The 20,280-nt window shown below is 40.3% G+C and overlaps 1 protein-coding gene across 2 annotated transcripts in view; it reads right to left on the reverse strand.

Annotated features, from left to right (window-relative positions):
- The window catches only part of MTUS2 (microtubule associated scaffold protein 2), a 555,967-nt gene that overhangs the window by 165,448 nt on the left and 370,239 nt on the right, over nt 1-20,280 (reverse strand). For both annotated transcript variants that reach the window (XM_045797034.2, XM_045797033.2), the window contains exon 6: nt 13,679-13,840. In XM_045797034.2, coding sequence (XP_045652990.2) covers nt 13,679-13,840 — 162 coding nt within the window. The remainder of the gene's footprint in view (nt 1-13,678; nt 13,841-20,280) is intronic.

Genomic DNA, 20,280 nt, shown 5'->3' on the forward strand with positions numbered 1-20,280 from the left:
CAGGGCTACAAAATGGGCCCTGGGTGCAAGTGGGAGCCTTGCAGTCTGTTGCCCAGGCTTGAAATCAACCCTGACATCTGGTTTTGTTACTTTGGGCAAATTCCTTGATTTCTCTAATCCAGCTTCCTAATCTAGAAAATAGGGTTAAGAATAGTACCTGTGTATCATAGTTTATAAGCGAGAACAAAATGAGATGACGAGTATGGCTAAGTATACAGTAAGTACTCAGTAAGTGCTGACGAGTATTATAATTGCTCATCAATAAGCCACACCTCGATTTGGCCTGTATAATATTTAACCCATTGTCCCAGCTTAGATCCACAGCATGACACTGTCACGTTGGTTTAAGGTGCATATACTGAATAATCAGGCATTCCGCTTTTATCCGTTCCCCAGCTCTCCCCTGCCATGTAGACTGTTCAAGAGTCAGAGCTTCTCCTGAGCCAGAGGACCCTGTATTTCAGGGTCCTGTCTCTGGTGGCCATATACTGGCTTCTCCTGTTCAAAATGGGGCTGAGGAAACCTCAGGGAAGCCATAAATAAATGAAACGACACATGGTTTCCGGCAAATTGCTTTTCCTTATCCGACACAAGAACAGTTCTAACCACATTCAGGCTCCTTGGGGGTCTCATCTTTCCTCCAAACCCTTCCACAACAAATATGGCTCCCTTTATAAGAGGAATTCTACTTGATCGTCTCATGATATTACATATTCTAACGTCCTACATCCTAATCAAGGTCATATTTAATCAGCCAATCTTCCAATAGATAAATGAATGTAGGGGATTAGAAAAAGAAGAGGCTTTGGAGGAAGGCCTCAACTAAAATCTTGAGTTGGCTACATAGTAACTCTGACATGCGGAAAGTCACATTCCATCATCTTTAGAAATGAGGAAAGGTACTCCAGAGTGTTGCTCTGGTGTTTAGGAAGAGCATGAGTTTAAAGCACTTAGGGCGGAGTCTAGCACATAATACTAGGCAATAAGTTGTAGAGCTCGCGCTCATGATGACGGTGGTGGTCATCAAGATGGTCAAGACCTAGGCTAGTGAAGGACTCATCATAGCTAAGAAATCAATATGTGATCCTCTTGAATGAGAATCAGATGTCTGGCAAGTGACTGGGAGGGGCAGGGCAAGGAGAAAGGCATCACTGAGGGAACAGTTTGAATGAGGAAAGGCACAAGACATAAAGTGTCTTGGCTTATTCAGAAAGCCAGAGGTGCAATGTGGTGGCGTGGAGGAAAGAAGGCTGAAGGGTTAGGCAGGCACAGCTCAGAAAGGGCCTGTGCCAGGCCGGGTAAAACCATACCCCACAGAGCTAACGAGGTTAAAACTGTCACTAGCAAGACCTCCGTGGACCTCCCCGCCTTCTTCTTCACAGGAACATTAACCCTATGTTTTAGTGGCAAGCAATGGGAAGAACTCTGGCTGGCCTAGACGCGTGGCCTCGACCACTGGGGGCCAGATGGAACCTAGGGTGTCCGACAGTTACCTCTACCTCATTATAATATTAAAATCTCCACCCAAGGAAGGGCACAAAGCCCATACAAAACATGATGCGTGTATAGGCATGTTTCCTAAGTATGCATGCTAGACCTTATGGCCACCTCTACACGCAAGGACTAAACTCCCCTTTCTAAGTATTTATCGTAAACCTAAACAAAAGAAACCTACTTGCCCCACTTGGAGAGTCACGGCTTTTTAAGTTACTCCCTCAATCTCCTTATTTGCTGCAAATAAAGTCCACTTTGTATAACTCACCAAAGAGCAAAGTCACGTTAGTTCGGTTACACGTGGAGTCTGGATCTGTGCCTGTAGGTAAAGGGGAGCCACCCAAGGTCCTAAGCAGAGGAGTAATGGGACTAGATTTGCGTTTAGAAAGGTGAAAGCCTGCTGCCAGCAGTGGGGGAGGTGGGAGGGAGGGATTTAGATGCCTGTGGGCTAGGCTGGTTGGGTGATTATTGACTAATACAGTGTGGGGCCCAAAGTAGTTCTCAAATCAACTATGCTGATTAATGGTTTAAAAATGAAAGATTCGAAGACTTTGTAATGTCCAAGAAGTGTGCTATTTTTCTTCAGTTATCTTAGAAAATGGATGACCGGCATTTGTCTCTTTCTTATATTTGCATTTTTTTCTACTCCCCATGAAGATCGTAATTAGTATGAGGCATTTCATCAATGTAAGTTAGCCAGTAGAATATACAAATCTGGAAAGAAATGAAAAGTTTTAAACACTGACATGTAATTAAAAGTTCCATGTTGATCATGCTAAGACATTGCACAACATCATGGTAGCAATTTGCATAACAGTGCATTTATAGCACAGTAGGCAGAGTTGCGAAACACATAAATGTCAGAAATCACAATGGAAAACACAGCTCTAAAGGACCATTTGCATTAATTACTGCTGGACCAGCTCCCATAGCTCTTCGAGGCTGACAGGCGGAGTGGGCAAGATACCAGGTGCGTAACCTTTGAGATACGTGTATATACTCTTAAATGAAAGTTGGGTTTTGTGCCCTACTTTTGAGGATCTACCACAAAACAAAAGGTTTCACACTAGCCTGCGTGTGGCTTAATAGCAAGGTGAGTCATGGCATTTTATACATTCTCCTCTGGGACTCGGGCTGTCCCATAATGCTTCCCAAATCACCTACAATAGTCTTGTTATTTTAATGAAAGAATTTGAAAGACGTAGCAGAGGAAGACAAATGTCTCTTTCCCCTTACTTGGATCATTCCATGGCATTTAATTAATTACCATTGTTAAATGGCACTCTAGACCACTAAATTGGCAACAGCGGATGAGGTTATTAAGAGTTTTAAACTCAAGAGCCCTAAAAACAAACAAAAATGAAACTCTCCCAATGAACTGCTTACAGGACAATTTTTGTGTCATGATTGAAACCAAGGTGGCCTCAGCAATAAAATCAGAGACTGATGAAGCAGCCGCCAATTTTCTGTGCCACGTCTTTCTCGTGCGGTCTTTTGACTATTTCGCAGCTAGCAAGTTCCTCCATAAAAGGCGTGGGAGGGGAAAGAGGAGTGTATATCTTTTCAATTTCAGATCTAGTTGTTAGCAGCCCTAGTCCAAGATTTTAAGGGCAGGGAGCCTTGGGAACCTCTAACACTTACCAAGAGGAAACTGCTGTGGTTCACCTGCATTGAATGCAATTCTCCACCCCTGATGTCTGGCACCTTTGACTGATCCTTTAGTTCTATGTCTGCGTGTTTGCTGCACACTATGTTATGTCTACATAATATGCCTTCAGTGTACACTCATTTCCCTTTCACAGCACTTAGCTAACTATAATTAAATAATTCAACATTAATCACAGGTTCTATGTTTTTCTCTCCTGTTATGCCCTCGGATCCATAGGGACAAAGACTGTCTCATACATCATGATTTCCCCAAGTATCCAGCACGCACTCAACTCAAAGAAGGGACTCAGGAAATATTTGTTGAAAGAGCAGGTGCTCACACAACCAAACTTCCCCTGTCCTCACTCCCTCAGATGACTATGAGTTGACTCCAGTGTCACAGCTCGTGATTCACAGCACTTCCTGGCCTGCTGTGAGGGGCTAGGAACCTCCCCACTGCCCGCCAGAAAGAACAGCAAACAGGCCGTCTAGGACACCCCGCAATGATGAAGTGGACAGCTCCTCTTTCCAGACATTCCATACATCATCCCCAAGATATTTTTCTGTCTCCATGACCTCATGCAAAGGAATGGTCTCAAATTTATTGCTTTTATTTTTCTCCAACAAAGATTCTTTCTAACCACTTCTACTCTGCAATACACTCCTCTATCCCCAACCTAGTGCTGGCTCCCCTGTTGGCTTCACAATGACAAATAAGTTGAAGCTGTATTTGCAACTGAGACTCAGCCTCAGGGAGAACACAGTCAACACAAAGCAATAACACTGTCTATACTGAAGAGCCCAGCGCAGCCTAATTGCTTTGAACTTGCCTCCTTCAGGGGCCACTCCTGGGAGGTTCCCGAACACTCCTGAGTCAACAGTGAGCTTCCACATTGTGAGATGCCATGACTCTTTCATTATCAGAAAAATAACATGCTCTTGGAGCTATTTCTGTTAAAAGAGCATAGATCACAGGCTATGGTAATACTAATCCTCAAATAATCTAGAACCAAGATTCCAGTAGCAGCTAAAGCAATCCTTTTGCCTGGCCTATTTTTTCCTAAAGCAGAATATCTTATTTCAGGAAGCTCTTCCTCAACCTCTTCATTTAAGATGTGCTCAGAAAGGAGATATGATGTTTGGCCAGACCAGAGGGACGGCACAAGCGCTTGTGTGAGCCCACGTGACGGGAGCCCTCATGCACATCGAAGGCTCAGTAAACACACTTTAATAATGTTGACAAAATACTTGTATTTTTAAATGATAGTCTGCTCAGAAATACCTAAATTTGTAGAATTTAATTCAGAAATAACAATTGGTTTTTATTTTTTATTTATTTTTTAAAAAGATTTTATTTATTTATTTGACAGAGACAGCCAGCGAGAGAGGGAACACAGCAGGGGGAGTGGGAGAGGAAGAAGCAGGCTCCTAGCGGAGGAGCCTGATGTGGGGCTCGATCCCATAACGCCAGGATCACGCTCTGAGCCGAAGGCAGACGCTTAACCGCTGTGCCACCCAGGCGCCCCAGAAGTAACAATTGGTTTTTAAAGTCATAAAATGGAATTTTTTAATACAAGTGGACTTCCTGTAGCTCACAGAGTAACAGCCTCAGTATTCCCAGACTTTTTTTTCCCTCAGACAAAAGCTACCAACTGTTCATTTTCTATATAACCATAGGAAATCCTTCCATACCTGAGGCTGAATAAAGTAATTTTATTTTCTGTAATATATCATGTCAAAAACACAGAATCAGAGGGCATATTGACAAGAGAAGTAATCTATCTTCAGATCAATATTTTCAACTGAAAGCATTTTCCTATTTGCTACAACAATTGCAAACCAGTTTGAAGAGGCAACGGGTGAAGCTATTGATGTAAAATTATAGGGATCAAGGCACTCTTGAGATTTTGTATTTGACATGAACAACAGAAAAACTTTTCATGAAAATTTTGAGAAAAGGGACTATTGAAAGACCAAGGCTAAGTTTCTAAAATTCTCGGGAACCTTCCTTTTGCACACCCATCACCAGGATGTTCAATATTTTTTTTAATCATTAGCATTCAACCTACAAATTTCTGTTGTCATTGCACTGATGTCTAGGAGGTAATGATCATTATTAACTCAACAGGAAGACAATACTATGGGAGTAGATCATATTTGAGACCTCCAACCATGTTTAGTACAGTTCACTAGCTCTCAGCCTGTGTCTGAAAACCTGGGGAAAGAAGGGCATGGGTAGGCCACAGAATTACTGTAGGCAGTCCGAGAAACTCTATGGGAGGTCACTAGCATTGTCCTACAAAGAAGAACTTGGTCTCTAAGACATAATTTTCCATGGTAGTTATTTCAATAAAATGTAATTAACTGGCCTCCATTGAGGTAAGAATATTTAAGGAGCATTGCACAGAGGTTAAGTATGCAGGTTTCAAAGTCAGACAGACCTAGCCTGATTCCTGCTCTACTACATAGAAGCTGCATGACCCTGGGTGGGAAGTGGTTACTTAATTTTTCAAACCTCATTCTCCTCTAGAATTAAATGAGACAGAGTATATAAATTTCTAAGCATTCTGCATGGTACGTAGAGGTTGATTGATAAATATATCTTTATTTATTTGTTTTTAAAGATTTTTTATTTATTTATTTGACAGAGATAGAGACAGCCAGCGAGAGAGGGAACACAAGCAGGGGAAGTGGGAGAGGAAGAAGCAGGCTCATAGCAGAGGAGCCTGATGTGGGGCTCGATCCCATAATGCTGGGATCACGCCCTGAGCCGAAGGCAGATGCTTAACCGCTGTGCCACCCAGGCGCCCCGATAAATATATCTTTAAAAAGGAAGAAAAGAACAGAAAAAAAAAAAGACTTTAAAAAACAATTGTGTAATTTATATGCTTGGTATCTGAAACACTTTTGGATCCTTCCAATTAGCAACAGAATACTGCACTTACAACAAATTAATATAACTTATTTGCCATCATAAATTATACCGAGACAAGTCTTATTTTGGAAAGACAGACTATGCATATGCTAATCATTTGCTTCTATGGCTTTTCTGAACTCTTGCTTATTGAGGTAGACTTCATAAAGACACATTACATTACTTTAGTTTCAATTTAAAAAATCTCTTCAAACAACTCCTATTTCATTTTGTATCATTGGTTGAATTGATTTATGGCTATAAGAAGTAGCTATAAGTCAAAATATGTCTATGTGTAAAGACGTATTCCAATGTGACTCAGTATTTCCACTTTTAGGACTCATATCATAAGAACACGCATGCGTGGGAATGGGTTCATGTAGCAGGCTTGGACTGCTCAAACCCTGCACATTCCAAGAAGGGCCTGTTTTAATAGACCTGCCCTTGGTCAGCTCCTGGAAGCTGAGCTTTTGGAATGCTCTGACTGATAGAGTGTTCTCCATGCCTGAAGCTCCGGGTCACACTCTACCAATTTGCCTAGATGGTTTATACATTCAGCAGGTGGTACATCTCCGTGACTGATCCATAACAAAAGCCCTGGACAATCAGGCTCAGGTGATATGCCATTACACATCGTTGCGGAAGGAATTAAATACATCTGTGACATTCCACTGAAGGGATTCTGGGAAGCGTGTGCCTGGTTTCCTCTGGACTTTGCCCCACGAGCATTCTCCCTTTGGTTTTTTGTTTGTTTTGTTTTGTTTTTACTCTGGATCCTTTCACTGCTATAAATTGTACCAATGAACAAAGCAACCTCTGAGTCCGGTGAGTACTTCTAGGAAAATCATCAAGCTTCGGGGGCGGGGGGGAGGTCTTGACAACCCCAACAAAATATGTTTTTGCAAAATAAGATTACTGCAATTAATTGTTTCATGATATTGAAACACTGAAAACAAATGAACAGGAGATAAACAGTTCTACAAATTAGGGTAAAGCAATTAAAGATTTTGTAATATCATTAAAAGCAACATTTCATATATCTATCATGACATTGGAAAATGCGTGGGATTTAACATTACCTGAAAAAGCAAGATGCAGAACTATATATAAATCTTCAACTAAAGTATGAAAAAAGTTCCCTACCTGTACAGAAAAAAGACTGGAAGGAACTGTGCTGATATATATTAGTGGCTATTCATGGACAGTGAAGTTGTGAAATATTTTATTTATTTTTTCTGTATTCTTCATGCTTTCTCCTCAGAACAAATTATTATCCTATTTTTACTGCATTATTTTAATATATTTCAGTGCCAAATTAAAATATGTATGGAAAAGTTCTAACACTACAGAAAGAAGATAAAACTGAAAAATGAATATTTTCTTCTCATCACAACTTCTCCTTTAGTTGGACACCACACTGCTAATAGCTGTTAACTACTTAAATGATACTTTCTACGCCTTTTCTATAAATATAGAAAAAGGCTTAGATAAAAAAGATTTATTTTTATTTCAGGTTTGGCAAAAATGGGATTTTCTGCAGTTTTTTTCCTTTAACAATGTATTATGGACATCCTTCCATATAACTCATAAACAGCTGTCTCATTCTTTTGAAAGACTACATAACAATCTAGTGAATAGATGTATCATAGCTTATTTAAATATTTCCATACTGACGAATATTTAGATTGTTTCCAATTTTTTAGTATTAAAGTCATGTTGTAAAAAAAGTGCCTCTACTTACATCATTGCTGCCTGAAAAAGAATTTTCATGTGAGAGATTCCCAGAAGTAAAAAAAATGGATTGCACATTATATACACTTAAATTTTCATTGATGACAAACTACCCTCTAAAAGCTTACTCAAATTTATATTCCCATTAATGCTACTATAGTGTTTATTTCCCATATTCTTACTAATGCTGGCTATAATGAACCTTTTTAATTTCTTCTAATCCAAATGAAAAAGATGGTATCTCATTAAAAAAAAACATTAAATGTATTTAGTTACTAGTGCTTTTGAACATCTTTTCATATGTTTATGGCCATTGATTATTATTCTGTACTTCTACTGTATGAATTACCCATTCATATCTTCTACCTGTTTTTCCAATTAAGCTGTATTTTTCCTATTTGCTTTCATATGACACTTTGCTGCAGCATTTTCAGATGCGAGACTCGATCCCTGGACCCTGGGATCGTGACCTGAGCTGAAGGCAGACACTTAACTGACCAAGCCACCCATGCATCTCTCCAGGTTTCATATCATGTATAGAAAGGCTTTCCCTATTCCAAAATCTTGAACTATTTTCTAATTATTTTATTATCAGAATAGATATGTTTAAGACAAAATTGTTGTCCACTATGTTGTTCAATATATATATTTTTTAAATTCACAGAATTAAATCTTAAAATCTTAAAAATTTGTGCTAGGAAATGAGCTTCTCTCTTCTGAAGAAGTGACATACTCTTTTCTTTTTTTCCCTGTGTTCCTTCTTTTGCTCTTGTAGCCAGGAAACCCTGTGCCTAGTTTTATCAGGATTTTCTTTTTGTATTACTTGAAGTTTTATCCTTGAATCTGTGTTACTCTGTGCCCTTTACTGAATGCTACTTTGGATCTTTTCTGAAGTCAGAAAGCAACTAAATAAATAAATTAGAAAATGATTAAAGAAATAAAGGGAAAGTGATTACATGAATAAATAATGAAAACCTATTATATTTAATTTAAACTTTCTCAGGCCATGGTTCTTAATCCACTTTATTATGAATTCTAGGTCCGCTAGAATTAACTGGAATCCCACTGATAAGATTATAGATCTCTTGCTCTCACTCTAATAGTTCATAACTGTTAACCTTATTGTGAGCTTCTTAAAAAGTAGAACTGTTTTAATTATCCTTGAATCCAAGTCACCTCATGGCTTAAAATAAGCACTTTGATGTTTCCTGAATGAATGAACCAGAAAAAAGTCACTCACATCAGAAATCTAGGTGAAAGGCAACAGCCCAAGTACTCCCCGGGTATGTTCTACTATGGGTATGTGTTGAATCTACAATTGTGGATGACAGTAATTAAGCAGATGACCCAAAGATACAAGAGCTCTGCCATCATTAGCCTGGACTCACCAAGGGAAAGAAGCAAAACATTGCAGTTTAGAAATGTTTCCAATAACATGGGTTAAAACAAGGGTTGACATTATCTCAGTAATTAAGATACCCACACACCTTAGAGTCCCAAGAAATCCTATTATTTGGGATTTAATTGTAATCTGCATGCCTACCTTCTGCTTTTTAAGTAGCTTGATGACACAAGGCAATGTGAAAGCTGATTTTGCTTTTGAAACTGGGTTTTATTTAACTTAGAAATTCAAACTAATGGAATAAATGCAGAGCTAAAATTCAATGACAGAATTTATCTTTTAACAATTTATTGTTTCACATCCTGAGTCTTGGTTTGCCAATCTGTAATTTGTAAAATAATGTTTTTTCTCCCTATCTCTCAGAGTTTTTGTGAGGATAAAATTAAATTCAGTACATTAAGGTGTTTTTATAAAGTAATACAAAGTGGAAGAGAATTCCTGTTATCAAGATCACATGGCTTTCAAAAATCTCTTATATAGCTGAAATATTTGAAAAAATAATGAAATTCTATGGGCCTACATACTGTCGCTACCTTTCCGTCTCTCCTCCACACCTGATGTAACTGATTCCTATTTAACTGTACTTCAACTAAAACAACCACTCTTTCAACACATTTTGCCACGTTATTACATAACACTTTCAATATACACTAAAGTCAAGAGACTAGTTAGTTTAATGTATTCTATTAATCAGCTTCAACAATGAGCAATATCTGGTCAATGCTGTTTCATCTTCTGTAAACACACTGACTCCACCTGCCATCATCCTGAGTTAGTTTGAAGCAAATGTGTGAATGTCTAAAATATGACTTCTTAAAAACATAACCACAATTACTACATCATATTTAAAATATTAGCAATAGATTCACATTTCCTCAATTATATTTGAAAAAAATTTGGGGGGTGTGTTTATTTGAATTGGGATCCAAAGTAAGATCCATACTTTGCATTCCCCCTCCACTTCTTTTTACCCCCCAAATCGTTTTTTGCCTCTCTTTTTTTACAATTTTTTTTTTGTTGTGTAAATGGGTTTGTCCTATTGCGTTTCCCACTGTTGGGGTCTGCTAATTCTATTTCCGTGGTGCTGTTTAATATGCTTCTCTGTCCTCGTATTTCCAGTAAATTAGTAGTTAGATCTAGAAGCTAGTTCAGATTCATTTTGCCCCCACAACCGATTCACAGATAATGTATATATTTTCATCAGCACAGTTTATAACTCCCAGTTGTATCTTCCAATTGTATCTTTCATTGCCTTCCCCACTGATCCACTAGAAGCTGTGAAAAGATATGCTATCCTGTCTTGTTAACTAGAATACTTTTATAAAAGAAACTTCCCTTCATCAAGTGTTTGGTTGTCTTGAGGTACAGACTGAACAGAAGCTGAAATGTTTTATTATTTTCCTTATTTACCAGCTTTCAAAATAACAGGTGGTTTCCTAGCATCCTCCAAAGTGGCTAGTTTCTGCTTATCTTTTGTATCATTACGCCCTCGTGGATATACATATGTTTTGGTGAATATTAATCCACTGTAGCTGTTATGAATCTTATTGATATTCAAACTTTTTTTTTAATCAGTAGGAGCTTATTCAGTTTGACACTTGAGTCATTTTGATATAACTCTAGTAGTCTTTGAATTCTTCTTGGCTTTCTGGCAAGGCAAGATGCTCTGGGACCTATAGCTCCTGCCCTGGACCTGGAACCAGCCATTTCTTCAAGGATCCCTATCTTCCTCTAATGGGAAATGTATTTAGAGATCACAATCTGGGCACTTTTTGTGCCCTTTGTTTTTGCTAGTCTACCTTTGGAAAAAATTCCTAGAGGTGGGACTGCTAGGTCAAAGAAGCTCATGTGATTTTATTAGATAATGCCAAATTCCCCGGCACAAGATGCGTCCTAGGTTATATCCCACCGGTAACGTATGAGAGCACCTCCTTCCCTGCAGCTTCCCAACAGCAGATGTTTCCAACCTGTTGGAATTTCATTCACCAATCTGCTAGCTGAGATATTATAGCCCACTGCTGTTTCACTTTACACTGTTGTTCTTATGAGTAAGGTAGATTATCTTTTCCTTTTTTTTCCTTTTTTTTAGTCTTATTTATTTGAGAGGAGAGAGAGAGCACAAGGAGGGGGAGCGGCAGCAGAGAGGGAGAGAGAAGCAGACTCCCTGCTGAGGAAGGAACCCGATGCAGGACTTGATCCCAGGACCCTGAGATCATGACCGGAGCCAGAGGCAGATGCTTAGCAGACTGAGCCACCCAGGCGCCCCTAAATGATCTTTTCATGTGGCTTTTTCTAAGAACAACTGCCCAAATTCCTAGCCTATTTCTCTACAGCAGTGGTTCACAAAATATGACCCCTAAATCAGCAGCGGGCAGCATCACCTGGGAATTCGTTAGCAATGAAAATTCTCAGGCCCCACCCCAGACCTACTGAATGAGAAAATGTGTACTACTAGAAGGTGATTTTGAGGGCATATCATTACGTGATAAAAGCAAGGCAGAGACAAGTATGTAGAGTAGACTACCTTTTTCCTAAACAATAGGGACATTATATATGTATATACATATATATAATATTAATTATTATTATTAATTACTGAATGAGATACTCTGGGGATAAGGCCCACTGATCCATGTTTTAACAAGCCCGACAGGTGATTCTAATGCACTAAAATTTGAGAAACTTGCCTAGAGGGTTGATTTAACATCTGTATTTTAACTTCCCTTAAACTTGCCTAATTATTTTCTATTTAGACCAAGGTCAAACTGTTAATAAACTGGAACTGAAAGATTCAAATGCCACGCAGCATTCATAGATTCAGTGGTTGATGTATCCAACCATTAACAAATAGATGGTAAGGATCACTAGAGATCACTGTGGCAGGCAGTGGGGATACTGTGCTAAAGCAACACAGACATAGTCACTGGCTCCCAGAGGTTTCCTTCCGCTGAGGAAGAACAAAACAAGTAATTTAAGTCTTACGAAAGAGGATTATAAGCTGTTACTGCATCCTAGAGCAAGGGGCTCCAGCTAGTCTCAAGGTCAGGGAAATGCAAATTTAATGAATATTGAGATAGTATTTTACTCCTATCAGACGGACAGAAGTTCTAAACAGGGACCTTACCTATTCCTAGCAGGGATATGGGCAGACACGTGAAACACTGCAGCATCTTTGAGAAGGAATCTAATGATGCCTATTAATGCATCAACACAGCTATCCATTCCCGGGAATCAATCCCGCAGAAAGAACGCCTCTCGTTCAAGGCCGTTTGCTGCAGCATTGTTCGCAGGGGCACGCTAGTTACCGAGTGAATGCCCACAGCGGGGAATGGTTGAATACATCATGGTATATCCACACCAGGCAGCCACTGAAAAGAACGAGCCATGCCATGATTTGAAGGTATTTCTATGATGTACTCTTTGAATAAAGAAAGTAACATAGTAAGGAAGGCACGTATTGCATGGTGCACTGGGTGTTATACGCAACTAATGAATCATCGAACTTTATATCAGAAACCGGGGATGTACTGTATGGTGACTAACATAATAAAAAACGATTAAAAAAAATAAAAAAAAAAGGAAAGTAACATGTAGAAAAATGGGTATAATAAATTCTCAGCTTTAGAAACTCACATAAGCCCATATATGTATGTTGGCATGTGATTGTTTGAGCATGGATGAAAAACATGGAAAAATATGGAAGAATAGATACCAATATGGATAAGCCTTCTATAGTGTATTAGGGCTCAACACACATCCTCTCTTCCTCTTCGTGCACTTTCTTATTGTGCAGAAGATGGATGGCTCAGAATTGCAAGCCTGGGCACCCCGCAGACAAACGCAGATGTCCTTGGGTGAGATGGGGGCCACACGTACGCTGCCTCGACAAGCATCTTCACTAGCTACACCTTCGCACCAGCTGACTGCCCTGCTTTGGGTCACTAGCTTCATGGGTGTGGAGGGCCGGGGCATCCCTTCTGCTGGCCTGAGTCTAGCAGATACAGCTTGGTTCTGGAGCCCTTCTAAGGTAGCTGCTGCTCCCTGGATCCCAGCTTTCGTGGCATGAGCCTGGAGCCAGAGGTGGGGAACAGAACTCCCAGATCCTTACAGAGGCAGCAGCTCCTGTGGGGTTCCATGACTCACTCCTTGGTCCTATGGCCCTTCCTGTGATTTCATCAACACAGGACTCCAGAGCCAAATGCCAATCTACCTAAAACAGCTTGACCCATTTTTTTTTTTCCTTGCAATCAAACTGTATGATTCAATGGGTTACCAGCTGGGGGTGGAGTGACAGTTGTGAGAATTTAAACATCCGAATATAAGAAAGTACCTTGAAAATGGTGGCATATTGTTATTATTAATTTTAAATGCCATTTGAAACTCATCTATCATCCCATCTAAATAACTGATGTACACGGGGGCTCTGAAAAGACTTTTTAATGCAGAAAAGGCACTCCACTGTGGAGCTTCCCCAAAGCACACAGTCTTACCAGCAGGCGTAGCTGTGGATTTTGGTGCCGGAAGCAAACTCCTGCGGGGTGTTGTCACGCTGGAGGATGCTGGAGGGGCCGCCCGGCTGGCCCCCTTGGGTGTGTCTTTGGAAGGCAGAGCTGCCTTCAGAGCCGGCTGGTCTTCATTCCCAAAGGTTGACCCTGTGGGAGGCAGGCAGTGTGTTAATTATAACTTCATGAAAAATGGATGGACCCTCCTTGCCATTTGCAATTGCCAACCAATCCTAACGCTTTAGAACTTGACCTGACTCTTAGTGAGTGGCCTTGAAAAACATTTCTCCGGGACCAGAAGTGGAAAAAAGCGCCCTTTAGTGATCACAGCAAAATCTGTCATTTAAATCCTCTGTGCAAGGGGCTCCACAAAAGACAAGAGCAGCCTCTGAAGATTTTATACCCATGCGTGAGCACGTGCCCGCGCGCACACACACACATGCACACACACACACGCACACACACACGCACATGCACGCGCATACACGCACACGCACACACACACACGCAATTTGCTTATGTGGATGTGTAACTGTACATGTGTACAATACTCATTTGATAACTCACGGAGGAGGAGCAATCCTTTTTCTGAAAACCAGGGTGAGTGACCCAGGAGAGGTGAGAGTAAGAAGAGTTGCGCGCACGTGCTGCTGCTCCAAGGAGTTTATAGAGAACCCCCCCCCCCCCCCGACACCCAAGTTATTTGACCTTCAGAAAAGAGGCTTGGGGCTCCTGGGTGGCACAGCGGTTAAGCATCTGCCTTCGGCTCAGGGCGTGATCCTGGCGTTATGGGATCGAGCCCCACATCAGGCTCCTCCGCTATGAGCCTGCTTCTTCCTCTCCCACTCCCCCTGCTTGTGTTCCCTCTCTCGCTGGCTGTCTCTATCTCTGTCGAATAAATAAATAAAATCTTTAAAAAAAAAAAAAAGAACAAGAGGCTTGCGGTGAAGGTAGAGGGGTGAGGGGCATGGGGACAGAGAATCTCTCTGACACCCATGAAGTTTTTTGCCCGAAAAGCTGAAGCCTCTCCAAACTATGAAGCCCCCGAATAGCTTCACTTCTATCAATTAGCATGTTCTGTCTTCACATAAGGCAGAAGGCAGAAGATGCTCATTGATAATTTCAGTTTACTATTCAATATAGAAACAAACTCTTTGTCTACAGGACAGTTCGTTTATAAATGACTGCTCTGACACCCTGAACATATGGCATACTGGGATATGTGTCAGGTTTAAATGCACAAGGCCCCAAGTTTTCTTCTGGATCCTTCCAAACCTTCTGTGGCTCATACATCTGTCATCTCTTAAAGACAATGACACCACCATCTATTCCCTGTTAAAGATCACTCTTTTAAGTACATCTCTGAGTACAGCTGTGAGGCCTAATCCACTAAATTAAATAGAGCCTGAATGTATTGCAACTACTGCTTGTTTGGAATTAAACTATCCAGTTAGAAACGTGACCATCTACTGTGGAAAATATGCAATGACAGCTGGAAGAAGTATACAGAATTTTAGTGGAAGATTAAATTTTTTGTTTTCATCATTTTAAAAGGATAGGCATGACATTCTATTTAGATAAGGCCTGCATAAAAATGATAACATTATTCAAACAGCTTTAATATTCAAAATATCCAAGAATTTTATTCAACCATTTAGAGTAAGAGATTGCTGCTTTCCTCCCTCTGCAGACCTGAAAGTCTGTTTAAAATCGGTGAGATTTGTTTTGTTTCTAAAGAAAAGCGTATTTAGGAAAGAAAAATAAAGAATGTGCTATTTCCCAGCACAGAGCCTATGTCCTATGGTTCTTTTCAGGTCAGCGCAAGCTTTTACATAGTTCTAAACAGGGCTAGGAGAATGCATTTGATCTATGCAAACAGAGCAAATGCATCGAAACTTCACCAAAAGGATCTGCACTGTATCCTGAATGTCAGATAAAGAAGTAAGCACCTGTTTGATCCAAAAACTTCATCAGGAAAAGGGACACCATGCACCTGAAAACAATAAATCTTAACTTCTGAATCACCCAGTGGGCTCACCAGTCCAATCCTAGAATTTAGAGGCTCTCTGGAGGTTTGCAGGACATTTCAGGTGGAAGGAAAGGGCTCAGCCACTGGGTAGATTTCACACGGAATTATGTACTGCTTGGCTCACTGCTGACATACCAATGGAATAATCTATCTATTAAAACGTGTAGTGGAAGCTGAATTGAACATAAAAAGTTTCACACAGAGCCTTTTACTTAATTTATTAAAGTTTCTTAAGAAGGGAAATGTTTTGTATCATTTGTAAAGTTCAAATGCTCTTTTATCAAATCCTCTTGCACCTGGCATCATCCTCATACATGAAATGTATTACTCGGAGAACATGTCAATTGAGAGATTTGGCGGCTTTCCAGGCTGGGAAGGAATTCATCTATTTGAAGTACAAAGTGTCAAGGAAGTTATGTGGGTGATGTACTCTCCTCTGAGAGAGGTCTTGAATTAACAAAAAAGAAAATAAAGTAAAATAAAATAGAACTCTATTCTTGTCCATCATTGTGGGAGACAGCTGGCAGTTAATAGTATGACTCTTTGAAAACCAGCTTAAGTCAGCCAGTAATTAAAGACTCATTATTTAGTAAACGAAAAGTACTCAGAATGGCTGTTGAATTCTATAAATGTTCCGGCTACTTCACAACAATGCAGGCAACATTAAATCATTGCTTGATAAGAGAAGAAAACAACTGGAAATAAACAAACTGTGTGAGCCAGAGAAATTTCCGGTGGATTCAGTCAGTGGAGTGGTTCAGGAGTCTAATTCTATCCCTGAATCTGGCCTGAACGATCCAGGTTATCACCTGGATAAATGGTGTAGCCGGAGCAGCAGAACAACCAGGGTGTGCGTACCACCTCCGCCACCTCCCACCTCCCTGCCCCTTCCATTTCTTCACCTGCAAACGGGATACTGAGAACGGACCTCACAGAGCCCTTGTGGGAAGTGAAAGGGCTAATGCAAGTGAAGTTTATTTTATTTTATTTTAAAGATTTTATTTATTTATTTGACAGAGACAGAGAGAGGCAGTGAGAGAGGGAACACAAGCAGGGGGAGTGGGAGAGGAAGAAGCAGGCTCCCAGCAGAGGAGCCTGATGTGGGGCTCGATCCCATAACGCCGGGATCACGCCCTGAGCCGAAGGCAGACGCTTAACCGCTGTGCCACCCAGGTGCCCCAGCAAATCAGTTTTTTATGGGAACTTGCAACGTACCCAAGAATTAACATCAGATGCACTGTTCCAAGTGAGGAGAAAAGAAAGGATTGAAATAAACCTGACAGCAACTGCAGGATGTAAGACTAAAGAGATACAGTATGATTGTCTTTAGATACTTACGATGAACTACTTGAGACACAGGGAAAGGGGAGAATCAGGACATAAGGGACCACCATGTTTGAGAGTATCGAACATTGCAGGTTCCACGATGAGTGAAACTGTTAGGACCCAGGGCATGAGCCAGATACCAAAGCGGCTTTCCAAATTGCTTGTTGCAATCTGCACCCACCACAGGTAGTGAACTGTCAGACTTTAATTAATGAATGAAATCGGTTTTCATTTACAGGTCTCTGACAGGCAGTGAAGTGGAACACTTTTTTCATACTCAAGCTTTTTCTTCCATAAGATACCCATTCATAAACTCTGCCCACTTTCCTACTAAAGTATTTTGCTTTTCTAATTGACATACAGTTTTTTTTTTAATATTCTGGATACTGATGCCTTATTGGTATATATTTCAAATATTCTTCCAGTCTTTGACTAGCCTCCACAGTGATGGTGACTTTATTCAGAAGTTATTCATTTTTTTAAAAGATTTTATTTATTTATTTGACAGAGATAGAGACAGCCAGCGAGAGAGGGAACACAAGCAGGGGGAGTGGGAGAGGAAGAAGCAGGCTCATAGCGGAGGAGCCTGATGTGGGGCTCGATCCCATAACGCCGGGATCACGCCCTGAGCCGAAGGCAGACGCTTAACCGCTGTGCCACCCAGGCGCCCCCAGAAGTTATTCATTTTAATGTGGTTCATTGTTCTCAGTCTTTCTCCACTTGATTTGTATACCTTATGTGTCTTAGCTTTTCATTGTCTACCTGAGATAATAAAGATGTTCTCCTAGGTATTCTTCTAAAAGGTTTAAAACTTTGTTTTTCACATGAGATCACTAATTCACCTGGAATGGAGCATGGAGTAGGGACTGGATTTGTGGTGGCTGTCTCCTATATAGACCACCAATTATCCCAGCCCTGTGTATTGGACAGTCCATCTTCTCTGCACTGACTGCCGGCTGTTGTGTGTCACGGTTCCATATAGGCGTGGCTATTAAGAGTAAGCTAACAACGCCCAAATTTCAGTAATTTAACATAACAAAAATTTCTCTCTCAATCATGAATCATCTCACACAGGTAATGTGGATGATCTGCCGTCCTGGGGAGCTCGACTCCAGGCAAGAACTCAGGGACTCTGGCTCCTTCCAGCTTGTGTTTTTGCCCTACTATGCGTTTCTCAAGAGACATTAATATGCAGCTGGTATACGGAGAGAAAATGAATTATTCATGGAAGGATTTTTGGGGTCAGGACTGGAAGTGGGGTGTATCCTTTCTGCCAGGAGTCCAATGGCTGGGAAATGTAGGTTAGTTTATGCCCAGGAGAGAAAGAAAATCATTTGGTGAACACCTATCCACTTTGCCACACGAGGCTCCATTTCTGAACTCTATATTTTGTTTCATTGATCTCTTTCTCACTATACCAATACTATACCATATATATTTACTATCATTTAAGACCAGGACTGGAATATTGAACCAGTATAAGACAAGTACCTCTAACTTTGTTCTTTTACTTTACAATTTTCTTAACCCAAATATTCCTGACCTTTCTCTTACATAGAAATTCTAGAATCTACTTGTCAAGTTCTAGGAAAAGTGGTCAGAATTTCCAATTATATACAATTAAATCTTCTTTCTGAACTGCAACTTACTTAAAGGAAGAGCAAGCACAGATGTCATGTAACAGGCCATGGAGAACAAGGGCTACTAAATGTTAGCTCAGCAAACATATGCGCACCAGTTATACTCTGGGTGCCACTTTAAATGGCAGAGGTGCAAAGAAGGCAGAGTTCCATGAGAAAGCAAACACCAAGTAAGTGGTTCTAAAAAGAGGCAGCACTAAATAAATAATAAATAATAAAATTTAAAAAATAATAAAAGGGGGCACCTAGGTGACTCAGTCGGTTAAGCATCTGCCTTCGGCTCAGGTCATGATCCCAGAGTCCTGGGATCGAGCCCTGCATCAGGCTTCCTGTTCAGCAGAGAGTCTGCTTCTCCCTCTGCCCTTCACCCCACTCGTGTTTTCTCTCTTTCTCTCTCTCTCACTCTCTTTCGAAAATAAATTAAAAATAAAATAAAATAATACAATGGGGCACCTGGGTGGCTCTGCCAGTTAAGTGTCTGACTCTTGATTTCAGCTCAGGTCATGATTTCAGGGTCATGAGATCAAGCCCTGCATTGGGTTCCATGTCAGCGAGGAGTCTGTTTCTCTCTCCCTCTGCTTCTGTCCCTTCCCACAGCTTGTGTGTTTGTGTGCACATTCTCTCTCTAAAATAAATAAATAAATCTTTAAAAAATTATAATAAAATAAAATAAAAATAAAAAGAGGGAGCACTATTCCTTAAGGGATCAAAATTTGGGATACTTTGGGTTGAAGCAATATTGGCATTTAGTGGGTAGGGCTGTCAATACCTCTGTTCAGAAGACATGCAGAAATATAAGAGACCATGGAGAACAAGGGCTAATAAATGTTAGCTGAAGGGTACCAGGGCAGGGAGAAAAAATAACATTTTTAGTAAACGATCACATTCATAAAAGGATTTTCTCTCTACCATTTTTAACTCTCTGAGTTGCCAGCTTATTCTCCTTAATTCTTCCCTTTTTCAATGTCAGTGATGCATTTTGGACTTGTCATGTTATCACTGCTGAAGCATGAAGGTATTCCTCTGATCGTAGTAACTAAAGGACAATAGCCTCCTGTTTCCCTGCTGGACACTGGCCATCTTTTATAGATATCCAAATCATCATATCATCCACTTACTGCTTGGAAGGTAAGATATCCTTCATTAGAGTGTAAGGATTTGCAAGGTGTATGTTCTGCATGGTTACAGAATCCAGCTGGGTCCAGTTGAATATATAAGCCTAATTGTGCTGTGTTTTCCCCTTTAAACCACCAGGCTTGTTCAGCACCTAGAATCCTAGGATAAAGTGATTTCTCTTTCTTCTAATACAGAAGCTAGAGTTCCTTCCCTACAGTGCTTATATCCCTGAGCTGATGGATCAAGTCTACCAAAATCTCATGGAGTTGAACCCCTACCTCACACCATATGCAAAAACTAATTTAAAATGGATCGAAGACCTAAGGCAAGCACTGAAATTATAAACCTCTTAGAAGAAAACACAAATGTAAATCATAATGACCTTGGGACTAGATAATTGTTTCTTAGATATGACAGCTAAAGCACAAGTAACTAAAGAAAAAATAGATAAGTTAGCCTTCATCAAAATAAAAGCCTTT

Source organism: Ursus americanus, chromosome 10, assembly GCF_024610735.1.
Source record: "Ursus americanus isolate L20-20 chromosome 10, mUrsAme1.1.p, whole genome shotgun sequence".
NCBI lineage: Eukaryota > Metazoa > Chordata > Mammalia > Carnivora > Ursidae > Ursus > Ursus americanus.